Source organism: Acanthopagrus latus, chromosome 4 (genome assembly GCF_904848185.1).
Source record: "Acanthopagrus latus isolate v.2019 chromosome 4, fAcaLat1.1, whole genome shotgun sequence".
Lineage (NCBI taxonomy): Eukaryota > Metazoa > Chordata > Actinopteri > Spariformes > Sparidae > Acanthopagrus > Acanthopagrus latus.
In genome coordinates this window covers 14,920,596-14,943,302 of record NC_051042.1, presented here as the reverse complement: position 1 = coordinate 14,943,302, position 22,707 = coordinate 14,920,596, and the positions used below count along the sequence as shown (strand labels likewise).

Genomic DNA, 22,707 nt, shown 5'->3' with positions numbered 1-22,707 from the left:
CGGCGCCACAAGCAAGATACCAAAGGTCAGAAATACACAAGGTATACCAATATCCCAAGAGCCACTTCAGGATAAGGCTGATTTGATGTGTATTTTAATGAAGCATTTCTGCAATGCCCAGTTAACCTTTAGTTTGACTGTTTTGGTTTACTGCCACTTCTAAAATAGCACAATCTTTGGACACAGCTCAGAGAAAAGGACCTAAAATACTAGATACCTGCTCAGCATCAAACAGCAGATAGACAAAGTTTAGCCTCGTCCATGTATAGATCCCAGTTTAGATAATTAGCCTGTTCATCATGAGTGCTGCTGGTGAGCTATTTGAACTGGCTGATCTCTTGAACAATGATGCCTATTGGACTGAAACTTTCCTTAAATAAGACATTCATGATCCTTTGACCCTCAACCCCCATACCCTCTACACACACACACACACACACACACACACACACACACACACACACACACACACACACACACACACACACAGTTTTTCACTGTTAGACTCAATTGGACCGGGTAACCCAGTGGTTCGCAATAATGAGGCCGCGACCCTTACTGGGGCCACCAAAAACCAAAACCAGAAAACTGTGGGCTAACGAGCTGGAAAATGCTTTTATGCTGCATAAAATTCTATTATTTATTCAGACTTTCTTTCTGAAATTATTTTGTTTCTCTTGAATTACTGGACCAGTTTCCTGACAGGCCCCTAAATATAAAACAAGAATTAAAACCTCTTTATTTGAATTGGTCATAACTCACAAATATACAAATAATGAAGATCAATTACAAGTTCCTCTGTTATAAGGGGTCAAAAAGGTTCAGAACCACTGGATGAGGCTATTTAAAAATAAATAAATAAATAAATAAATAAAAACAGTCTCTGTCACCAGTCATTTATAACACATTGACAGTTCTACAACATGCGTCATAAGTATATCAAATGTTATCATAATTGAGTATGATTGTAGCCAATACAATTATCAGTACACTTTATGTTAATCTAAATCTAATGTAATATAATAATGTAAATGTGTTAATATATGATCAGTTTGCTCTGTCGGAATAACTTATTTTAGCTGTAATTAAATTGTACAAAAACACAGTTGTATTTAATGATTTTATATGTGCTAAAGTGGAACAACCTCAAGTATACTTACTTATACTTATATTGGTATGTATGTACTAATACACATGCTTCATTAGTTACTTAAAGTCTACCTCATTTGTGATTGAAGTGTATTAAAAAATGTATTCTGAGTGTCTGGCACACATACAAACAATATACCACTGATACATTCTTACTGCAGTAATACCATGCTCAGTTATACTTCTGGTTTATTACTTAAAAAGGACACTTTGCACTTTTAACTTAATTATCAATAAACTTTGTTGTTACTTTGCTGTACTACTTTGTACATTACATTCAGATTATGTGTACTATATTAGCTTACTTTCATGGCTGGAGGTGGAGGGGATGGTGGGGCAGTAGCGTTTTTGTAAATGTGAAACCACTTTTAAACGAGACACTGTGACATGTCCAGTCTGTTCCTGGGGCAACAAAACCAACCAAATGAAAATAAGATCTTGTCCTAACACTAACCAAGTGAGTGTGTGCCCTAACTGAACCAGTGCGTAAGGACAACATAAAATAGAAAAAATGTACCACAAAGCATCGCTGTATTTGTGGTTTGCTGAACATAGACTGCAGACCTTTATCTGGCAACAGGTTGAGCCATGATGCTAGTATCTACCACAGTGGCCTCGTGCCGGGGTCTCAAACACTTAGATGATGTAAACAAATGTTTAATTGTGTGAATGCATATCAAACATATTTAACAAACATCTTTTGTTGAACATACAATAAAAAGTCATATATATACACATGAAATGCTGCAGAGCGATAGATGACAAGGCATAATAAAAATATACATAGTTGGTTATTGTGCAGTCCCTCTATGTTGTAGTAATGAACACAAAATGCTTATGATGTAAAACATCTTCTAAAGAAACAACCCCCTACTAAAACCTGAGGTTCACATTAAAGCAAGACGGATTCAAGTATCAACTTGCAACCACTACAGGAGAGCAACAGTGTGAAATGCAGCTACAACACATATGATTTGGTTTGCAAATGGTTCTGAAATGTTCAGAAAATCAGTATTTCTGCCACCGAAGGCAGATAAATACTTTGAGACATATGAATAATTACTCAGACACAACATTGTCCTGTAGGTAGTTATTTGATGGTGCACAAAAAACTATTCAGGCAGAAAAAAAACATTGATTACACTAATGCTTGATACACATTGACACACTTTGTTATAGTACAAAATGATATAAAAAAAACAACCTTTTGGCTTGTCTTTATACAAAACAGTTTCTCCAGCATGTTCCCTCTCAGGAGCACTTCATCGTTCTGTACAGCACTCAGACCAGACAGTTCATGGCTTTGTCTTTGCTTTCATGTCAACACTTACAGTATTCCAGTCAATTACATCTGCATGTCATGTTTAATAATGTGACTGTCAAAGGATATTACAATCATGTAGCTACGTCAGAGCTCAAACTGATACCCCTCAGCTTGAACGTCTTCCAGCACACGAAACAGGCAAAAAGAGAAGTAACTGTGGTAACTGATTCTCGACATCTACAGCCTCACTTGAAATGTTTTCTTCAAAGTCTAAATATCCACCTTGTAAATAAAAGCGACGCCCACTCTGCCTTAGTTAATTTATCATCTTTGTCAAAAAATACTTCAGTGTTTGAGGACAGGAATATCTTATGTAATGATTGACTTCAGGGAGCAAGACGACGTTAACACTTCACATAATTGGGGCACTCCTGTTCTTCAGCACCTGCTACTAATAATGCTCATGACTTCATACATTCACTGGCTTGCATAAACTCAATTTGACGGTCTGTAACAGACGCGATCATCCAGAAACCTTATTGCATTGTTAGAAATGATGCAGCGAGATGTTCACTGCCAGTACCTGAACTAACTTTCCCAAACTTGAGTGCAGAGCGTCCATCCTGAAATTCTGATAAGGGAAAAAAAACAAAAAACAAACTTCAACAGCAACAGATACCCAATAAGATAAAGCTGCAGAACCTGCAGGGTATGTCTCAGTATGTGTGTGTCTACATGTATAAATCTAGAGGTAAATTAAAAATGTGTTAAATTATGGCTGCCAGTTGCAAATCAAAAGGCAAAAAGACACCAACATGAACAAAAATCATGCCTATGCTCAGATATCTGATACCAACTGCACGAATGATGAATTCATGTACTGTGTGTCTATTGTCATGCGGAACTAAACTATGGTCTGTAAATGAAAACATTATGTGATGATTATGATTATGTGCTCAGATCTCGCCCACATCCAGGATTTTAGAAACGCCAACTAGAATAGTTTCATACTACACGGAGTTGGACGACTGTTCAATTACATTTTTTGTGACTCATTTCTCAGCATGGCCGTCTGAATGCAGTTTCGAAACCTTCTCTGCACTGCCTGAAATAAAAATCTATTGATTCTTTTATTCATAGGCCAAAAAGTAGTCAAATCTGATCAGCTGTATTCAAAAATACTGGAATCAGCTCGTTAAATGAACATCACGTGTATGATTTCATGTGTAAACTCCCTGCATGGCCTTAATGGTAGCTACAACCCTGGTTCAGGTGGATTTACACTGCAATACGTCCCTGTAGAATAATCCTTGTTGGTGTGTTTGGTTGCCAGTGAGAGAAGAGAGTGCCGTCATCCTCTATTGTTTGGTCTGTTTCAGCTTCTCGATGTGGTGACAGAGTTTGAGTGCCGGGCCCAGCTTCAGTCCCATGTACTTCATTATGATATCACTGCGCAGCAGCATCAGAGCTTTGCCATCGATCTCCTGAGAACAGAGGAGCATGCTGTCAGCAGATGGGCGTGATACAAACACTTGAAACGGACACTTAAAGGTGAGTGAGAGTTTATTTAATCCAACTGACTGCGTGTTGCAGCAGGATGAGTGAAAACCAGCGTTGTCTTTTAGTCTGTTGACAGGACAAAGCGGACGGTTCGCGTAAATGAAGTACTCACGTGTTTCCTGAAGAGTTCGACATGTGGGCCCAGAGTTTGGGGATCGGCCTCTTGGACAAACCGTATAACATCATCAACTGACCAGGATGAAGCGTCGTTCACTGGACCCTCCTTGTCCTGTTTCATATGGTCTGGGCCTGTTGTTGAGCTAGCTGCTGTAAAGTGTGAAAGGGCAGGAAAACCAAATCCACCATCATCAGATACTGTACCATCTCCTTATGATTTTATTTACCTGCATTACTGCAAGATGTTTAAATTCAGCCAAAAATGGAAATTGGTTCATAACTTACTCAGCCTTACACCAGACACTTCTGGAGCTTTTCAGCAAAACTGTGTTATCCTAAACAACTGACTCAGTTTAAAACGTAAAAAACTACGGCAAAACATTAAACGGCTCCATACAGCTTGTCCAGTGTAATCCCAGTCTCTGGAAGCTCCAAAATCTGAATCTGAATCTGAATCAAAAAACTGAATCAAAAGGATGTTATAGACACGTTTTGGATTATGTCAAACAAGCTGTATGGAGCCATTTTCTTCAGTTGCTTTTTCAACATTAAAAAGTCCTGATCTACTTCTGCATGCTGCAACGCTGTTTTGCTGTAATTTCACTCGAGTTTGCTTCAGCATTATGTTGAGTAGACAATTACCACATTTTAATTTTGGATGAACCAATTCTTTACCAAGGTGTTAGGTGAAAAAAAAAGTCTTTGAAATGTTATACCATTTCTGCCAAAATTTATGTAAATAGGGGTTAAGTAGGAAAAGCTAATTGGCCACCAGCTCAGCCCCTCCCCCAAACAGGAAATGTCCAATCCTGTGAAGCTGTGAGTGGTCATAATTTGCTAGAAAGCCACAGCAGATAGCACAATCTGAATGACTTACTGAACTGAAGACAGTCTGACCGAGCAGAGCTAAACTTCGGCTCGCACAAACAGTGATGGACTCACTTGCTGATGTATAAATCAGGGGTGGATTTGAAAAGTGATGTGGCCACATAGCTTTGGTAAAAACTGAACAAACGATATTTTCAGCGACCAGAATCAGTGGGTGATTTGATTCAGCGAGGTGATTCATGATTTCCATCTCTGCATTTGCTGTACGATAAGTGAAATCAGGCAGAGCAGCAGTAAACTACAGGAGGCCCGGCTTTGCCATCAGTCAGGGGACGGGTGATGGACTGTTTGGGGGAAAAAATCATCGTCCTCTTTTCGAACATCCAGAGTTAAAAAAAGAGGAACAAAGTGGGACATCATTCAAAATAATGCAAGTATATAAGTATAATAAGTCTTTTTTGCCCTGGTGACCATGTCTGTGTAATTAACCTTACCCTCCACTCGTCTGTGTGCAGCCATTGGGCCGAGCTCAGTCGGATTGGAGCTGACACGTCTCAGTGGCGGTGGTGTTTGTGTCTGTCCTGGGAAATATGTCCGTTCCTTCTTTGCTGCTCTGTAGTCCGATGCGTTGTGAAGGGTGCGAGTTCCCGAGGCGGGTTCCTTCGTGGAATCGTCTTTGGAAAGACCGTTCTCGGCGTGAGACAGTGGTTCTGCTTCAAGAGAAAGGTAAGGGTGTGAAAGGTCCTGCTGTGAGCATAATCCGAAAACGTGCAAACATGCAGTTGTGTGATGATGTGACGGAATGATGAGGGAAGCCTGAGGAGGAGATTCACTCTGAAGGACATGTCTGAGTTCATGAATGATGGAGGCTGAAAAGGGATTTTGTTGTTTCTGTGGAGATTACTTTGCAACGGATTGTTACACAACTTTATAAACATTTTGGGTCATGCGCACAACACGTGTACATAATATGACTCAAGAACGAAAGAGGAAGTCTGTTGTCAGTTGAACAGTGAAAAATGATGACTAAGTGTTTTATACAAATATCAAGTCAGACTTAAAGTAAATACAATCTGTTAAAATTTTACTTTGGTGAGGTAAACCTGAAAGTCACCTACATAAATAGTACTCAATGGTAATTCTCTGGCAATAAAGGTACCTGTAAATGTACACGTAAAAGTACACTGTTTATATCTACATGCATCAAACACATAATAATGCACCAATAAGTTGACCCATATGGAGAGGTGCAGTCACGCCCCTCTGGGTGACCACCATGGGCCCTCATTTCAGAGAGAATATATATGACAGTGAATAGAGAGAGACAAAAAATAGTTGGATCCCGTTTGAATTGTGCCATGAATTACACATGATGTGCGTCAACTTAAAAGTGAATTTCCAACTCAATAAAGTTTCGAATGAAAGTTTGTCATAAATCTGATAAAATATAAGACTGAAAATATATAATGAGACCAACTATGGATATGATATTGAGCGAGACAATGTATTCAGTTATTTGTTTTACACAGATGTTTGACTTTGACCCTTCTAAATTGCCAAACATCATGTGTGTAAGTAATGGCACAATTCAAACAGGATCAATTAATTATTTTTTTTCAAAATAAGGCCCCATAGAGGATACTGGAAGGGTCGACTTATCAGTCAATTATCGGGTCTGATGGTCTGCATTTTTGTGATTATCTGAATCAGATTTTTTTCCCCATTTGCTTGCTGATCAAATAAATAAATGTAATAACGTGCCACTTTGGCTCTGATGCAGAATGCATTTTACAAAGTTGCTGGTTGCTGAAGTTATCAAATATGTGTAGGGGAGTAGAAAATATCGATTTCTGTGGAAGTATAAATAAGCAGAAAATGGAAGTACAGAGACACTGGAACAGGTGCCTAAGTAAAGACCTAGAGTAAATATATCTAGTTACATTCCATCACTGATAAAAAGTGATTGGTTGAAGGGTCATTTTATTTGTTAAATAATGTTACTGTACATGTTGTGTGCACCCACAGCTAACCCAGTCAGCCTGTTAACTACTCCATTCATACTCTGCCCACCTGACTTGGTCCTGTTGTAGAAGCGTGTGTTGTTGTTGAAGGGGCTGAACGGCTGCGAGCTGAACAGACTGTCACTCTCCAGATGTTGGCACATGTTCTCCAAGAACCGCAACACAGAGGACGTACTGGAGGCGGAGGGTAGCTTCACGTAGCGGATACCATGTTCTGATCGCACTGGTGGGAACAACACAAACAGCCATGAGTCTGTGGGCATTATGTACACACATACACACGCGCGCGCAAACTGTATGCATCACAGCTAAAGAAAAGCAGCAGATGGTTCAGGGTTAGCACCCTCCCTTTATATGAACAAACCCGCATTTTTCTCCCCATCGCACACTGCACCTCACCCTCCCACCCACCCAAGCCAAGCCCCCACAAAGCCGCAAATTAACCCCCCCCCCCCCACTCCCTGCCTAGCCTCACCCATAGCCTTCCCCACCCAGCCCCCCAAGGGAGACCCAATCCCAGCATCCCAAACCAGGTTAGACGCACATGTCATTTCTGATTACAGACACAGTGCTCTCATCAGCTGCTGCCACGGGCACCGTCTTTTATTCTCTCACAGACGCGCGCACACACACGGACACACACAGACAGACACACACACACTATTCATGGCCCATGAGTGTGTGCTTAAACCAATTCACCTGGCTGATTGCCTTTCCAGGCTTTACGGCACTTGGAATCCATTAAGGAGTTTACCCAGCACTGCTTTTCAAGAAGTGACTTTTAAAGGAATAGTTCAACATTTTGGGAAATGACTTATTCTAGTTCAAAGAGAAGAGTGACTGTCATGTCTTTGCAGGAAATACTGTATATATAGATAATGCCAGCAGTTGGTTAGCTTGGCTGAGTGTAAAGACTGCAGGGTTCCCACACAAAGTTTGTCAAGCATTTTAAAGTGTTTCAAGCACCTCACAGTTGTTGAAATTACATATTAAGATAAAGGACACATTTACTCTGAATGATTATTTCTCTTCACTACATTAAATCGGATGTTATCGTGAGATATACAACCCAAATTATGTTTCATAATGGCATTCCAAGAAGGGTAAGAAATTCATGGACATTTCACGCTGGCTTGGGCAATATATGGCAGAATAAAACAAAGAGATTTATTCAAGCACTTTATCCAAAATCAAAACTCCACATTAAAGGGTTTTCAAGGATTCCCGGCACCAGTAAGAACCCCAAGATTAAAAACAGGGAGGCTTGGCTCTGGCCAAAGGTAACAAAATCTGCCCAAATGTTGGGGGACAATTAATTTATCAACCATTTTTAAGCAACACTTGCTGGTTCCAGCTCCTTAAAAATTAGAATTTCTTCTCTTATCTGTTTTGTTATCGTTTAATATTAACAATAAGCAGATTTTACTGTCAGTCAGACAAAAGACGCAATTTAAAGGCATCAACTTGAGGAATATTCTGTGGTGTGCACAGCCTTTTACCTCTGATGACCTCTCCTCCTGTGTGGGACTGGCTCTGTAGGAAGGACAGCAGCACAGAGGGCTGGTACGTACAGTCCACGCAGGCCTGAACTGCCTGCTGAAGCACTGCATTTACTGGAGCGGGACCAAAGTGGTCCGGGAGCTGCTGCACCAGTTTGCGGTCAAGATGCGGGCCATAGTCCCCGTGCTTGTTCACATAGACGCAGACTGGAATGACACAAAGAATCGATTAAAGACCCGAAAAACCAAATGCGTATACTGAAGTGCATAAGCAGGCGTCAGTCGCTGTTGTTATCCAGTTTATCCAGTTTACCTGTGCAAACGACATTCGAGCCGTTGCTATGGTTGTTGTCTGCTGAGACGTGGCTCGAGCTCAGTCGGGCCTCTGGAGGCGGAGCTGTAACTGATGTCGCCCCGAGGGACTGCACCACCCGAGGCTTCTTCTGGAGTTCAAAAAACCAAACAAACCGTCTCTTTTCATTTCATTTCATTAACTGTCTGTAACCAACAAAAGGATGCTAGTTGTGATTTATAAAAAGCCCGCTTTAACTCTTTCACTGCTACATGTGAAGATCTCTGCAGCACATACAGCAGCTTTCAAAAACAAGCCTGTTCTCCCTCCCCACCTCTGACCCTGCTCCTCTTTATCAAAATCATTTCTGCCATAACACCTAAAACAGACAGAGGCAGTGGACCGCCGCGTAACAGATTACAACTCTTGTGACATCTCACCTTGTTCTTAGGCTTGGGCCCTCTCTTCTTGTGTGGTCTGGGGGCCAGCTGAGCCTCAGAGACAGTTCTGGCAGGGCTCTGCGACGCCCCATTTACCGCCGCTGCCGCCGCAGCTTCGGCCGCTGCCTTCAATAAGGCGATCGTCTGGGATTTGGGACGTCGACCTCGGACACCCTTGCGCACGGGGAGGGGTGGCAAGGGGTTGGGCAGTCGGTAAGAGGTCTGCATGGAGGAGGAGGAGTTGGAAGAGGAGCGACGTGTGGTGAGGGAGGCTGAAGTAGAAGAAACAGGGGCGAGGAGGGCACCGGGAAGGGTAACTGCAAAAAATGTGATAAGGTAAGGAGAAAAAAATGTACTGTTAGCCATGTTCTACAATAATACAACATTCATTCAGACATTAGAAGTAGGTTGCTTGTTTTAAGGTGCATAATTGTAAACCCGCAAGCATGCATACATATTAAGGATCTCAATTAGATTGGCCCTCTGTCCACACACACAGGTCTCAAACAAAGACATGTGCCGAGAGATGAGGCAGGGTTTCATAGTCCAACGCACAGTTGTCTGAGAAATAAAGAGTAAATCTGGCGAGGCAGACAAAAAACGGAGGAAAGTGAATAACTGTGTGGTCCTTCAGAGGAGGTTTGTTTTGATTTCCCAGAGTCTCCTGAGAGTGGCAGGTCCTTTGTATTAAGCCCCTCCCTCTGCTGAAATCAGAGTCAAAAGTCACGATCCCCCAGAGACATGCCTGCTAGACGAGCCCTCAAACCTTCTGCTTCCAGCAATAGGTCTACATTTTGATTATGGTGATAGGATTTAGAGTCTTTTCCACATACAGCAGTAGATATTGGATTCTTGAGGCTGATGTCAACAGGGAGTCTACAAAAATCTAATAAATATATACCAGCTTTTTTTTTTTTTTTTTTTTTACAAAAAACACATCAGTTTTCTCAGACTGTCCAGTTCTGTTAAAGCAAAGAAAACAAACCAAAAAGCACAATAGGTCTCCTTTAAGCAAACACTGCTTTAGCCTATTCATACATTCAGACACCTGAGTGTGTTTTAAATGGATGCTATGGTTGACAAAATCCATTTAAAGGGATCTTCATGTCGATTTTCAATGGCAACATTCGGTAAATTTAGTAGGGGAAATTATCAGATTTTAAAACTTCCTATATTCTTTTTTTTAATGTTCATTGTTTCCGCAGAGCTGCACTGCTAGCACTGGTGCTCCTTACTGAACATTTTAGGTGCACCAGCATAAAATGTAGCTACACCACTAAAACTGACATGCATCTGACATATTAGCTGTAGCACTGATACATATTTTGTACTAAAAAGACAATTTACAGAAACAACAAGGTGCTGAAGGAAAGGAAAGGAAAGGAAAGGAAAGGAAAAGAAAGGAAAGGAAAGGAAAGGAAAGGAAAGGAAAGGAAAGGAAAGGAAAGGAAAGTCACCAAGTGAATTAGAGCTTTAAGCCAAAGTAATTTCCACTACTTTTTAAATGGAGGCTGCAGCACCCCTTAAACCAGATATTTTAAAAACCATCACTTAATAGCAAAAAGTTTGAACTGTTGTGTTTAAATTTCAAAAAGCAATGGGGGCCATGTTTGACGTCGCATGGGTGCTCCACTTATAAAATGTAGCTGTCAGTGTCTGCAGAAACAGTTGCAGCGACTGATAATCTTCAGATATGATCAACCTGGATGATATATAGAGTCAGACTCTATACAGTACAACCCTGTTAAATCAGGTGTTTTAGGGGTTTTAGGAGCTTGATTGTGTAATCTTACTGGTTCAGGTTCAAGTGCCACCGCTCCTCTTTCCTTATTGCCTAGCACTGTCCACATTCCAAATAAAAGAAAAGCTACCATCTCAAAAAACTTGAAAAACATCTTGCCCCTGCATGAAGGCACTCTATGGATCACAGATGCCCTCCAACTAAAAGCATTTGTTCGGGAAAGAATCATTATTAGAAAATGCTAATCAGCTTAGGTGTTAAAATTGTCAACTGTCATTCAATTACCTATTGTTTAAACAGTGGCACCATCACCCCTTCCTGTCTTGAATAGCTGCGAGCGTGACTCTGTGATATGATCACGCAATCATCATGGTGGGTGTGTGGAAGACAGAGAGCAAAAAGTAGAGAGAAAGAAAGATAACCATCTCCTATTTCAATACAAACGCACTGCCTGGTGAGAGCGGGGGCCTCAGAGTGCATGTGGAAGCTCTCAAGAGGCCGGGGCTTTCATTAGAGCCTCCTTGACTGCAGCGATATGGAAAGACTATGGAAGGTTTACTGTTTTCTCTGAGGGGCCAGCAGGGGCACCCTGAAAGCTGCTTAATTGGGAAATGAGTGAAAGTGGGCGTAGAATAGAGCCGTGTCTTGTTTCAGAGGGCGAGGGCGCTCTCTCGCTCACCAGGAGTGGTCACACAAAGCGTGCTCTCAGAGGAGCAGCGATACCAACCTGCTCGCACAGTGGCACACTGGTTCACTCTGAGCTCTGAGCCATAAGCCCTACAAAGGCAGATCAGAATTTGTTTGCAGGGTACCAATCAGTATCAGCGGGTTTTAATTCACCGTAGGAAACGTGAGTTTGGGCGCTTTCTCTGATCCCTCCCTGAAAAATCTAATCCATTCACTTTATGTGACAGCCACCGAAGCAGCACACACCGTTTCCACACTGGTGATTAATGTCACATTCTACCGTATATTAGTTTATCATCAAATTTATTTTGAAAGAAAAAAAGGAAGACTAATCACCTCTGCATTTTAACTACAACTTCCAAAGAAAATCTGCTTATAAATGCATTTCACTCCACATCGTCTGACAGGATCGTACATATTCTGCATTAGCTCTTGTTGAAATATTCAACCCCAAGACTGCGTGCTTTTAACATGCCTGAGAATCATTACTACACTTCACTGTTTCAACAAAATATAGCCTGCCATATCTGGTATCTATGGAAACTCCTTCACCTCAAAATTAAAATCCCGTCAGTTGGAACAATGTCAGAAACTCACCCTAACAATTCTTTTTTAACAGGTGAAAATACCAGACCGAGTACATTTGGCTGGAAATTTAGCTCCTTGACTGAGTATCATACATTCGTATAATCAGAAATTTTACATTTAAGCTGGCCAAATGTATCATTTATGTGCCGTTACTAAAACATGCCTATTATTTTGTCAGTCATTTGTTCGGCCAATGAAACGTGGAAACTGGTTTCAGGTTTCACAACACCAAATGTTTATTTTTTTTCTGAGCTACAATCAAAAAAACAAAACTGTTCAATTAAAAAGATAGAAAACACTGAAATACATTTTCACATTAAGGAAGCTGGGACAAGAAAACGTCTGATATTTTTGCGAGAAAAAAAGACATAAACAATTTTTATTAACTCTAAATGCTTGTCCATTCATTTCCTGCAAGCAATTATTTATCAAAGTAAGTGTCAAAAATGCTCTACATTGCAACAATAGAGTGTTTGGTCAGTAACCCATGTCCCTCCTCCTGCATGAAGAGAACATAAGAGGACATTTTCTGGTTTCCTTGCCTACTTTATTCAACCAGCACAACTCTATAAGACACACAGAGACCAGGATCCTCCTGTTCTGGTACCTAAACTGGCAATGGCGGAACAGTGAAAGCTAGCAATTCCAGCGCTCCCGGCGAAATGTCTAGTATTTTTGTTCAAAATAAGATGTATACAATCACTTGAGGTAGTTTCTGATTGATCCATAAAGCATCTATATCATCAGCTCTACTGTACATGCTATGAAGTTGTAGATTTTTGTAGCCAATGATTTCCTTCTGTACTGTACAAAAATCAGTAGTAATCAATGGCTGCCTAGGATGAAAGGATGCATTAAAATGTCTAAAGCAGGATGGTTTGCACAATGGTTAGATACAAACAGTGTGATTTATTGGCTAAAACATGCTAAAACCATTTAGGTAAGCGAGTGTATAATATTCTGTAACTCCAGATCTAAATCATTTTTATCAACAAAAAATCAGAACCAAAATTGACTCCTCAGAAGCATTTTTTTGTTTTTTTTGTTTAAATGTGAGCAAAGCATCTCCGACATGCAAAGCAGAAGCATATGGTCCTGATCATGACTATATAATTCCAACTCGACCCGCTGACCTGTGTGAGCCACAGCCCGAGGAAACGTGTGTGTATGCGAGTGTACGTGCACGCATGTGAACGGGGTCGCTGAGAAGTGTGTCTGCTGTCTGGGGGGGGGTGGGGGGAGGGGCTCCACAGAGTTGCCTCTCATCTAATTACACACACACACACTAACCCACACACACATCCAGAGCACCCTTACAGCAAAAATAGTCCATTCACTCACTCACACTCACACACACACACTCTCACACACACACACACACATACATGGGCTGATCTTTTGAGCGAATCCGAAGAAGGAAGCTGGTGAATTGCAGATTCAGGTGTGTGTGCAGATAGCAGCAAGGGGAAGTAACTTAAATAGCCCTGCGGCACAAACACAACAACAAGTCTTCTGCAATATCACCATTGTTCTACTGTGACTTGTGTGGATGTTCGCCCAATCACAAAGACGGGTGCGTAACATCAGTGGACTGAAAATATCTGATACCCACTAATCCATTCCCGAGTGCTCTGCAAACTAATTCCTGATGCTCCACACAAACACACACACACACACACACACACACACACACACACACACACACACACACACAAATACACATGATCAAAAACACATGGAGCTCCAAACTTAATTGCAGCCAGCAATACTGTTAAATCTGCTAACTTTGAGGCTACAGCTTTCTGACTACAGCGACGGCCTCTACTCTCAATTTACACTGAATCTGAATCAGTGCAGGTCTTTTCAAAAGTGTTAAAGTTAAACAAAGAAAAGAGTGTGAAAACAGCAGCTTTAATCATTTACACCCGAGTGGGAGGCTGCGCTGACTTTCATGTGAGCGGCAGATTCAGCCTTCGCTTCCCTTTTTTTTTTTTTAACTAAAAACAATAAATGAAGGCGACATGAGCTTTTTAGTAAACAATCTTAGCAGGGACATATACTCAAGTCCAAACAAACAATAACTTCCCAGACACCGACAACCACTTCCTGGTTCATTGACTGAAATAGCTTGAACGTGTGCAGTATTCATTGATCTGGATTTGTTACATTTTAGGGAAGTTTCAGTGGGAAAGTATCTTTCCTATTATAAAAAAAGAAACATGCATACTTTCACAGAAATGGAACATGCCATTGTGCCTGCTGTTCACTTACATGTGTTGCATCTGCTAGGTATAAACAGACAAACTTTACCCAAAGCACAATCTTCTGACAAATAAATAGTGGCAACACGAGCTGAGAAGTTTTCTCTTTCTTTTTTGGAAACAAAGAACAAAAAGAAACGAGAATTGATAAACACGCCTAACTCACCAGGAAATCCCCACCAAAGGAAAAAAGCAGAACTTCACTTTTACGATTGTGGCTTTTGTAGTAGAAGCAGTGGTGGTAATCGCTGTGGTGGAGATAGTAGTAGTACTGATGTCGGTCACCCGGTTCAGTCCCTTCCTGGTTCTCTCTCTCTGCAACTCTATTTAATTTGTTTACTTCTCTGTCTACTGTTTTCCTCTTCCTGACTTCCTTTAAAATCCTCTCCTCATCTATTCTTTCTGTTTTCTGCCCCTCTATCAGCTGCTTCCTCGGTTGTCTCTGTCTGTCTCTCTCGTCTCTTTTCTCCCCGGCTGTAGTCCACAACAAAGCCCACGCTGCTGCTGCTGCTGCTGCTGGTTAAAGCTGCAAAGCTTCCCTCCCAATGAATGAGCAGGGGGAGGATTTGGGGGGGCAGAGGAGGAGGAGGAGAAGGAGGAGGAGGGTGTTTAGATTTGCATAGGGACAGGGGAGGGGTAGAGTGAGGGAAGGCAGAGTGGGTGGGAGGGGAGAGAGTTGAGCCCTTTATTCATGTTATCTGTAGGCCATATCGACAGTCTACATCAGTCACCTGCTTCTCAGCGTGCCCCTGGGGGAGGGGGAGCTGACGGGGGGAGAGGGGTTAACGTCGGGGCTCTAAGAGTGGTTGGGGGATGGGGAGATGGGGGTAAAAGGTTAAAATGGATCAGAAGAGTCCTGATTGAAATGGGCGACAAGGGGCGAACTCCTGGAGTTGATGCGCACATAAGCAAGCTTTCCCTCGACACACACACACAAAGACTCTCAAAGCTCAGAAGGAGGCGTCCCCCCCACCCCCCCAGTGTAACCCTAGACCATTCAGACATTCCCTGGTGAAAGATGGCCAGGTCCAGCATCAGGAAACAGTCACACAGTCGGATATCACCCCGGTTCCGGAACAATGCGGTACAGAGAAGTCAGAGGAAGCCAGCATGGGAAAAGTCCCCCTTTCAGCTGGAGACGTCTTAATCTGCTGAAGGACAAACTGGAGCACCGATGTGGCAGAACCAAAGTAACTGTATGAATGGATGAGATATGGCTTACAGTAGGCCTATCGGCGGCCTGTGGGACGCGACTCGGCCTGAAGCAACCTCTAATTGGCTCAGCAAACATAAATCCGATATATGACAAAATATATAAGCAGCACATAGTGAATATGTAACGTATATGTCTCACACATACGCTTATAGATGTGAAGTACATAAAAGTCATCATATACCAACAACAACCAGGCCTGGGGAGTAACGGTATACATATTACAAATTAGGACACAAGGAAAAAAGGTAACTGTTTTCCATTTGAGTCACAGACACATTCAGTAAAAAAACAGGATTACTCACAGGATTACAATTTTAACCTTTAACATTATCAAGAGTTAATAAAAGCCATCTTATTGATATGTTTCTTTTCTCTTGTATTTATGTGCATATGTTTGCTATCAAGCTAATGGGAAGTAATCAGGTAACATTACCTTAATATTATGATACTCAACATGTTTCTGACTACATCTTTTTTAACAGGTAATAAGTAACTGTCTAACAACTGTCTGTGTGTTGTTCAGTTTTTCTGTGCAAAATCATGTTGAGTCATCCTCTATTCCTCCGATCTGTAGCAATTATTAACTCAATATTGTTAACTGCTGTCAACTATTATATTCTGTAAAAATCAGTCAATATCATCTACACTGTGGGTACAGTATGCTACCTGGCGCATATCTTACATCTCTATTTCTAGTAGCAACTCCATTTATAAATATAATACATATCATGTTGTCACATCGCTTAAATGTGAAAAAACAAAAAATAATAACATAACACAATTTTTTTACATTTATCTATTTATTTTTTTATCCAAATCTCTCTATGGTGTGATATTTCCACTCGAGAAGGAGCTACTATAACATATTTCCCATCAGGGATCAATAATTTATTTCTGATTCTGATTGCTATTTTTTACACCATTCATTTGCATCTGTTTATGCTGAAATGCAAACAATCTGGCCCAGTTAAAATTATAATTGAACAGCCCTGGCTTATAGACACACATATAATTACTTGACACTAGTCTTGCATTTATAATGTATCTTCAGGTCTATTCTTATCAGGGCGCTCACTGGGAAGTTGATTTATTTAGTTTATGGGTGCCTACTCACAATGATGGTTGATGATTTCAAAATAAAATGCAGTAATAGATGTATCGCGCTGATTTTTTTTTTCTTTTAAAGAAAGCAAACATAGAGACATTTTTTGTATTATTACATACTAATATCTTTGTAAAACTGAGTCAAAATGCATGGCAGCTTGCGTATATAGAACAGTAAAAATCAGTTTTCCTTCAGAGCACAAGATAATGAAAAGTAATATTATTTTGGCATTTATAGCCATAACAATGTCTCCATATCGGCAAAAGTACAGACATGTTTTCTTCATGCATTATTCAGAATGCACTTCTCTGCACTCTGACCCAATTCAATACCAAATAGCAAAGACAAAAGACTTATCACCAAAGATGAAAAAAAAATGCACGATGATGAAAGCTTGCTTTATAAAAAAGGAAAACAATTAGACACCAAATCTTGGCGTCCTCTTAGATGAAAGCTAATTATAAATTTGAAATGTTTTAATAATTACAGAGTCTCTCACACCTAATCTAACATGCATAGCTAATTACCAGCTCATTATCACCTCCACCAAGCGCTTCTTATTCACTTACCCGCATACAAACATTTGCTGTCTGGTGATTTGCATTATCCTTATTGTTTCCAGCCTGGGTCTTACTAATAGTCAGGTTTCACATAGATTCATCTGTCAAATAAAGCTTTTTGGTTCTGGACTATTGTAGGTGGAGCTTAAGTCTTGAGACTAGTCTAAGAGCAAAGATGTGCCTCCACCACCAGTGATGGAGGAAGTGGTTCAAGTGCCAAACTTTAAAAATACCCTCCTGCCTTGTCCTGCATTAAAAAAGGTAACTTAGGTAATGTTAATGTAATGAAAGAACAGTGCATGACGGTTTTAGCCCATATTGCGCTGTTTACATCCGTTGTCATTTTCAGCCATAACTGTAACGTTTAAAGACATACATGCTGGTCCGACTGATGTTTCTGTGGTGCTGATTGCAGTGTGTTGATTGGTAAGTGTTCTTCATATCTACCCAACAGCGGCATCTCAGACTAACTGCTAGTTTGGGGTAAACTCAAGCTCCCAGTGTCTTTAGTTTGTGGCACAACCGTCTCCAACCTATCCTATCGTTTGTTAAATTCCTGTTATTAATGAGATACTAAAACATCAAACGTGCATTTTAGATTAATGAGATTCATACACTTTAAATAAAATCACGAAAAAAGACAATGAACTGTCAGCTAATGCGGGATGCAGGGGCTTCCGACCCAAAGGTTATTGTTAGCAGACACCGTGATTGTTAATCCATTAAAACATACATTTAAATTGTTGAGACAATCAAAAAGTAAATGCAGCAGATCTTCACATATGTGAAGCTGGAACCATGAAATGTTGTAGCACATATTTTACCAAAGGGATTAATGGACTGATCGTTTCAGCTGAATTTATTGGGTAGTTTGACTTTAAGATCATATTTTAGATGGCTTTCATATGCTTGTCTGTAAAATAAAAAAAAAAATTAAAAAATCTTAATTTGTAACTACCTAAATCTAGTGGTGTCACCATGTTCCAATATCATAATATCTCAAGAGGAATTGTTCTTTTTGTCAAAAAAGACCCAAAAAACAAAGTTCACATAGTTAAAGATTTGATTGCTTGCACAGCAAATGATGATGCCATGATAAAGGTGTAGCGCAGAGCCTGATACCATGACAGCAGCAGAGTCTGAAGGAGGTATTACCGCCTCTCTACTGTATCCACACATAAACACTGAGTGGAGGCTGCAGACCGGACTGCCTCATTGCCTGAGGATGGGGAACATGCTCCAACAGTCAGGTAAGTGCTGTCATCCATCAATAAAGTGGAGGGAACCCAACATAACGCGCGTGCACACACACACACACACACACACACACACACACACACACACACACACACACACACACACACACACACATTAATCAAGGAGGGTGTAGGTCTGGGTTATTCAAAACCATATGTTTCCTGACCAGTGGGTACCAACAACAGGGTGAAGGGAGGAAATGATGATGATTGATATCTATCACACCTGCTGAAACCCCAACTTCAGAATCAACAGACTCTCTGCAGAAACATTCGTCAAAGGGATTTTGATGGATGACGAATGTCTAAACATCTGCCAAAGAAACTAAACAGCTAAACCTTGAACATAAAACTCTGGCGTAAGTGAAAATCACATCCTGTAACTGCCGAGCGTAATTACCATATAATTACATCCTGATTGATAATTAATAGTTCAACCAAAGCTCTGATTTACAGGGTTACATACGTGGGATTTTTTGTTGAGGTTCAGGAGTCCTGCATGGGAAAATTAGGAGTGTGTAAAAACACACAGGAGGAAGTGGGGTAATGTTTGTGTTATCTGAAGGGGCCACAGACAAATTTACACTATTAACACATTTTTGAAAGGTTAGAAAAGAACTGAGAAATATCTTTAAATTAGTCATCTCACAAGGATTTAGCCTCTTTCTGACAGAAAAAAGCAATAGAAACTCCCGTAAATTATTTATCATATTTATAAATGGAAAAATTAAAACAAATGCATTCAACATGACCTGAAATGCTGCATGGAAACATGTACACTGAACCATTATGTCCTTTATGACATGAGGTTCTGCTGGAAATTTCACTTTAACTTTGAATTCTCTTATCGAGCTTCATCATGGTTTTTTGTTTTTAGTGTTGCTTTTTCCTGTTGTCCGTTTTATTGTTTTGTCACCCTTGTAAAAGAAGTTTCCGACTTCAATGCAGCTTAAAGATCAGTGAAATAAATACAATATCAATGTTTCCAAATTTGGTCAAGAAAGGAAATACTTACAAATAATTACATGTGTTAGTTCCAGTTTTTGTTTTGAATGTTTCTCAGACATAGGGGTGTCACGATACAGGGATAAGGACGATGATCATGATATTTAAAGACACATACACATTCATATTTTGATTCTCATTCATTTGCAGAAAGAGAGGCACAAAAGATGAATTTGACTGATAGCATTATTATTATCATCATCATCACCATATTATTATTATTATTATTATTATTATTATTATTATTATTATTATTATTATTATTATTATTATTGTGTACACATATTAGTGTGATAAAATCATTACTGTGAATTCTTTAGGCCATGACAATCATGTTGCCAGCCCCACTTTGAAAAAATAGAGTGTGAATGTGATACATAGGCTATAACAATGAATAGTGTGTGATATGGTATGGTAGTGTAAATAAAGACATATCTGATCCATTTTTATTTCAGCATTTCAAATTGGTCATTTAAATATAAAAATCAAATAAATATAGCAAACATCACAGATTTTCTTTAAATGGTTCATTTGTCTGAACGAATTAAATCTGCTTTTGAATTATTCTCAAATTCATGTCAAATTGTTTAAGGACACAGCAGGTTTGAAATAGTTTCACTTGTAATAATAACAGTTATTAATCAGATGAAATCAGTTTCAATTATATGGCCTAAAATCACAACCGCATTGCCTCAGTGGGCTTTACAATCTGTTCAGTGAACGGATCCTCTGTCCTCTTTTAACAGGGGGAAAAAAAGATGGGAGAAATTAATTAGGTGCCATTATTTTTACTTATTGTGTGTGTCCTCCAGACGGACTTCTTTCCTGTCCAGCCACATTAAGCTACACTCAAATATATTATTCAATAATCAAACATCCATCTATTTTCCTCCAAATAAACAATTAAAACCAAATTTTACTTGAGCATATTTCATCTTTCATGTTTAACTTCTTAAAAGAAAACTCCTTTTGGATGCAAAACAGGACAAATCCAGGTTGCACCAGAAAAGACTGAGTTTAAAGACAGTTTAAAGCAGGTGTTATGTGCAAACACAACACTATACAGAGGATAATAACGTCAAACGTCTTATTTATGACCATACTTGACGGTAAAATCTGTATCTCTTTGGAAAATCAGTGATTGTTCTAGCTTTAGTTGTGAAGCTGCTTTGTCACCTCTTTAAAAAAATGCACAATGGAGCCAAAAACAGCCAAACAATCACATTAAAAAACTGCCTGTGGTCAAGTAAAGTAGTGGATTAATATATGAGATAAAAATCAGAAACTGGAATCTATTCAAGCTGAATCTTCAGGGAACACTGCAGAGTCAATGAGGAGGTCAGCGCTGCAGGTCACAACCCACCAACAAAGAAGAGAACTGAACATAGAGAGGAGAGTAAAACCACGAACAGAGGAGCCACGGACCGAGCTGCTTCCTCCAAATCGCTTCTTGTTTTAGGAAATTTATGTGAAAACCAGCAGTGAATAAAGTCTAAGGTAAAGACTATAGCTCTGTATCTTCCACAATGTTTCTACTCAGCACTCAATGAAATAATCACAACATAATTATGGCACAAAGTGCCAGACTACTGTGTTCAAGTATTTTTTCCTATTATTAGAATAATGGAACCAACACTTCACCGGCCAACTCACACCACACATTCACACATTATTCCACAATACTACATAATTACTTTGACAACTACTTCATAATTAATAAGAAATTACTTTATCCAATAGAAACCCAGAACAGTTATTTGCAACACTCTATAATGACCATCATCAAGAAATGGTAAAACAAACAAAAAGTGAAAAAAAAAAAATGACTGTACTCAGTACAATGTTGAGAAATTTGAACTTCAACATGTCCATTTTATAATACTTTATACTTCTACTTCACTACATGTTGAGGGGAAATAGTTTTAGTCCACTGCATTTATTAAAAAGCTACAGTTTTTATTTTTTAATTATACAAACTAATAATGGCTTTATTTGTTAATACCAAAATATTGTTCATTTTGTTCATAAATTCGGATGTATTCCTCTAGATCCAGCAATATATAAATAGCTTAAAATTAGTTGCTAATTAGCTTTAACATTAATGTTGATGTTGATTGTGAACCAACAATATATACAATATATGTACTTCTGACAGGGGCCATAATGAGTAATTCTGCATTTGGTATTTGTGTGTCAGTATCGTTACACTATTGTTATAACAGCCGCAACAATTAATCTTCTATAAATAGTTATTTCATTTGAACAATAAAAAGCTTTATACACCATTTGTTAAGCAATCGTTAATAATGGTAAAGCTGCAACTGATGTCTATAACACTTGGAAAATGGTTAATTCATACTGTGCAGTTCATCTATAAACATTATTTGGATGCATCTGACCTTCACGATAGCTAAATAAATGGTTTATAAAGCGCTTAATTTGTTGTTAACAGTGAAATAACCACTTTTACTTCATTGCTTCTTCCACCACTGCTCACAGCCGCAGATCAGTGTCGTGGCAGCAACAAAGCAAATTCCTATCAACTGCCTGAGACACATTGTGATCTCAGAGGGATCCAGACAGATTGAAGAGGCTCTGAACAACAAGGCCTCTCTGTGCTGATAATGGCTCCAGGCTACGGCTGGCAGACACATGACACCCAGCAGCCTATCAGGGATGATAATGCGCAGAACAGTAAAGGTTTTCATCTGCTTGTTATAAATTGTTTCACTTTTAGGACAACTTTACAACTGTGCTGAGTAGTTTGTGACAGTTGCCACAACTCCGTTGGCAGCCTGCAACGATGAGGCAGATACATCACAATATGTGGTGATCTGCTGCTTTCTAGTGGTGAGTATTGGATATTGCATTTCAAAGATCTGAGATTCAACACCCGTCCACTTATTCAAACAATAGCTATGAGCTGAACACCACGGGCATCTTTGGACTGTTAAAGTTATCAGTGGGATCAAACAACCTGAATCCCATATGAAGCCCTGTCTCCACCAATGAGTGCTTGAGCAATAATGTCCCTTAGTGCTACGCATCATGATATATTAAGGCACGGGACACAATGTTGGCAGTTTACCTTTATGTAAGCCACTGGTAATATGTACCA

At 39.8% G+C, this 22,707-nt stretch overlaps 1 protein-coding gene across 3 annotated transcripts in view; it reads right to left on the bottom strand.

The window, feature by feature from the left end:
- Nucleotides 1–1,790: 1,790 nt before the first annotated feature.
- scml2 (Scm polycomb group protein like 2) overlaps nt 1,791–22,707 on the bottom strand; it is a 31,069-nt gene continuing 10,152 nt past the window's right edge. The window contains exons 8-14 of one of the 3 annotated variants that reach the window (XM_037096406.1): nt 9,171–9,487; nt 8,752–8,881; nt 8,439–8,645; nt 6,989–7,162; nt 5,413–5,631; nt 4,086–4,237; nt 1,791–3,897 (exon numbers count right to left, since the gene is read on the bottom strand). In XM_037096406.1, coding sequence (XP_036952301.1) covers nt 3,772–3,897; nt 4,086–4,237; nt 5,413–5,631; nt 6,989–7,162; nt 8,439–8,645; nt 8,752–8,881; nt 9,171–9,487 — 1,325 coding nt within the window. In that variant the 3' untranslated portion in view covers nt 1,791–3,771. Of the gene's footprint in view, nt 3,898–4,085; nt 4,241–5,412; nt 5,632–6,988; nt 7,163–8,438; nt 8,646–8,751; nt 8,882–9,170; nt 9,488–22,707 lie in introns of all 3 variants that reach the window. The other 2 variants (XM_037096403.1, XM_037096405.1) reach the window with 2 other exon arrangements.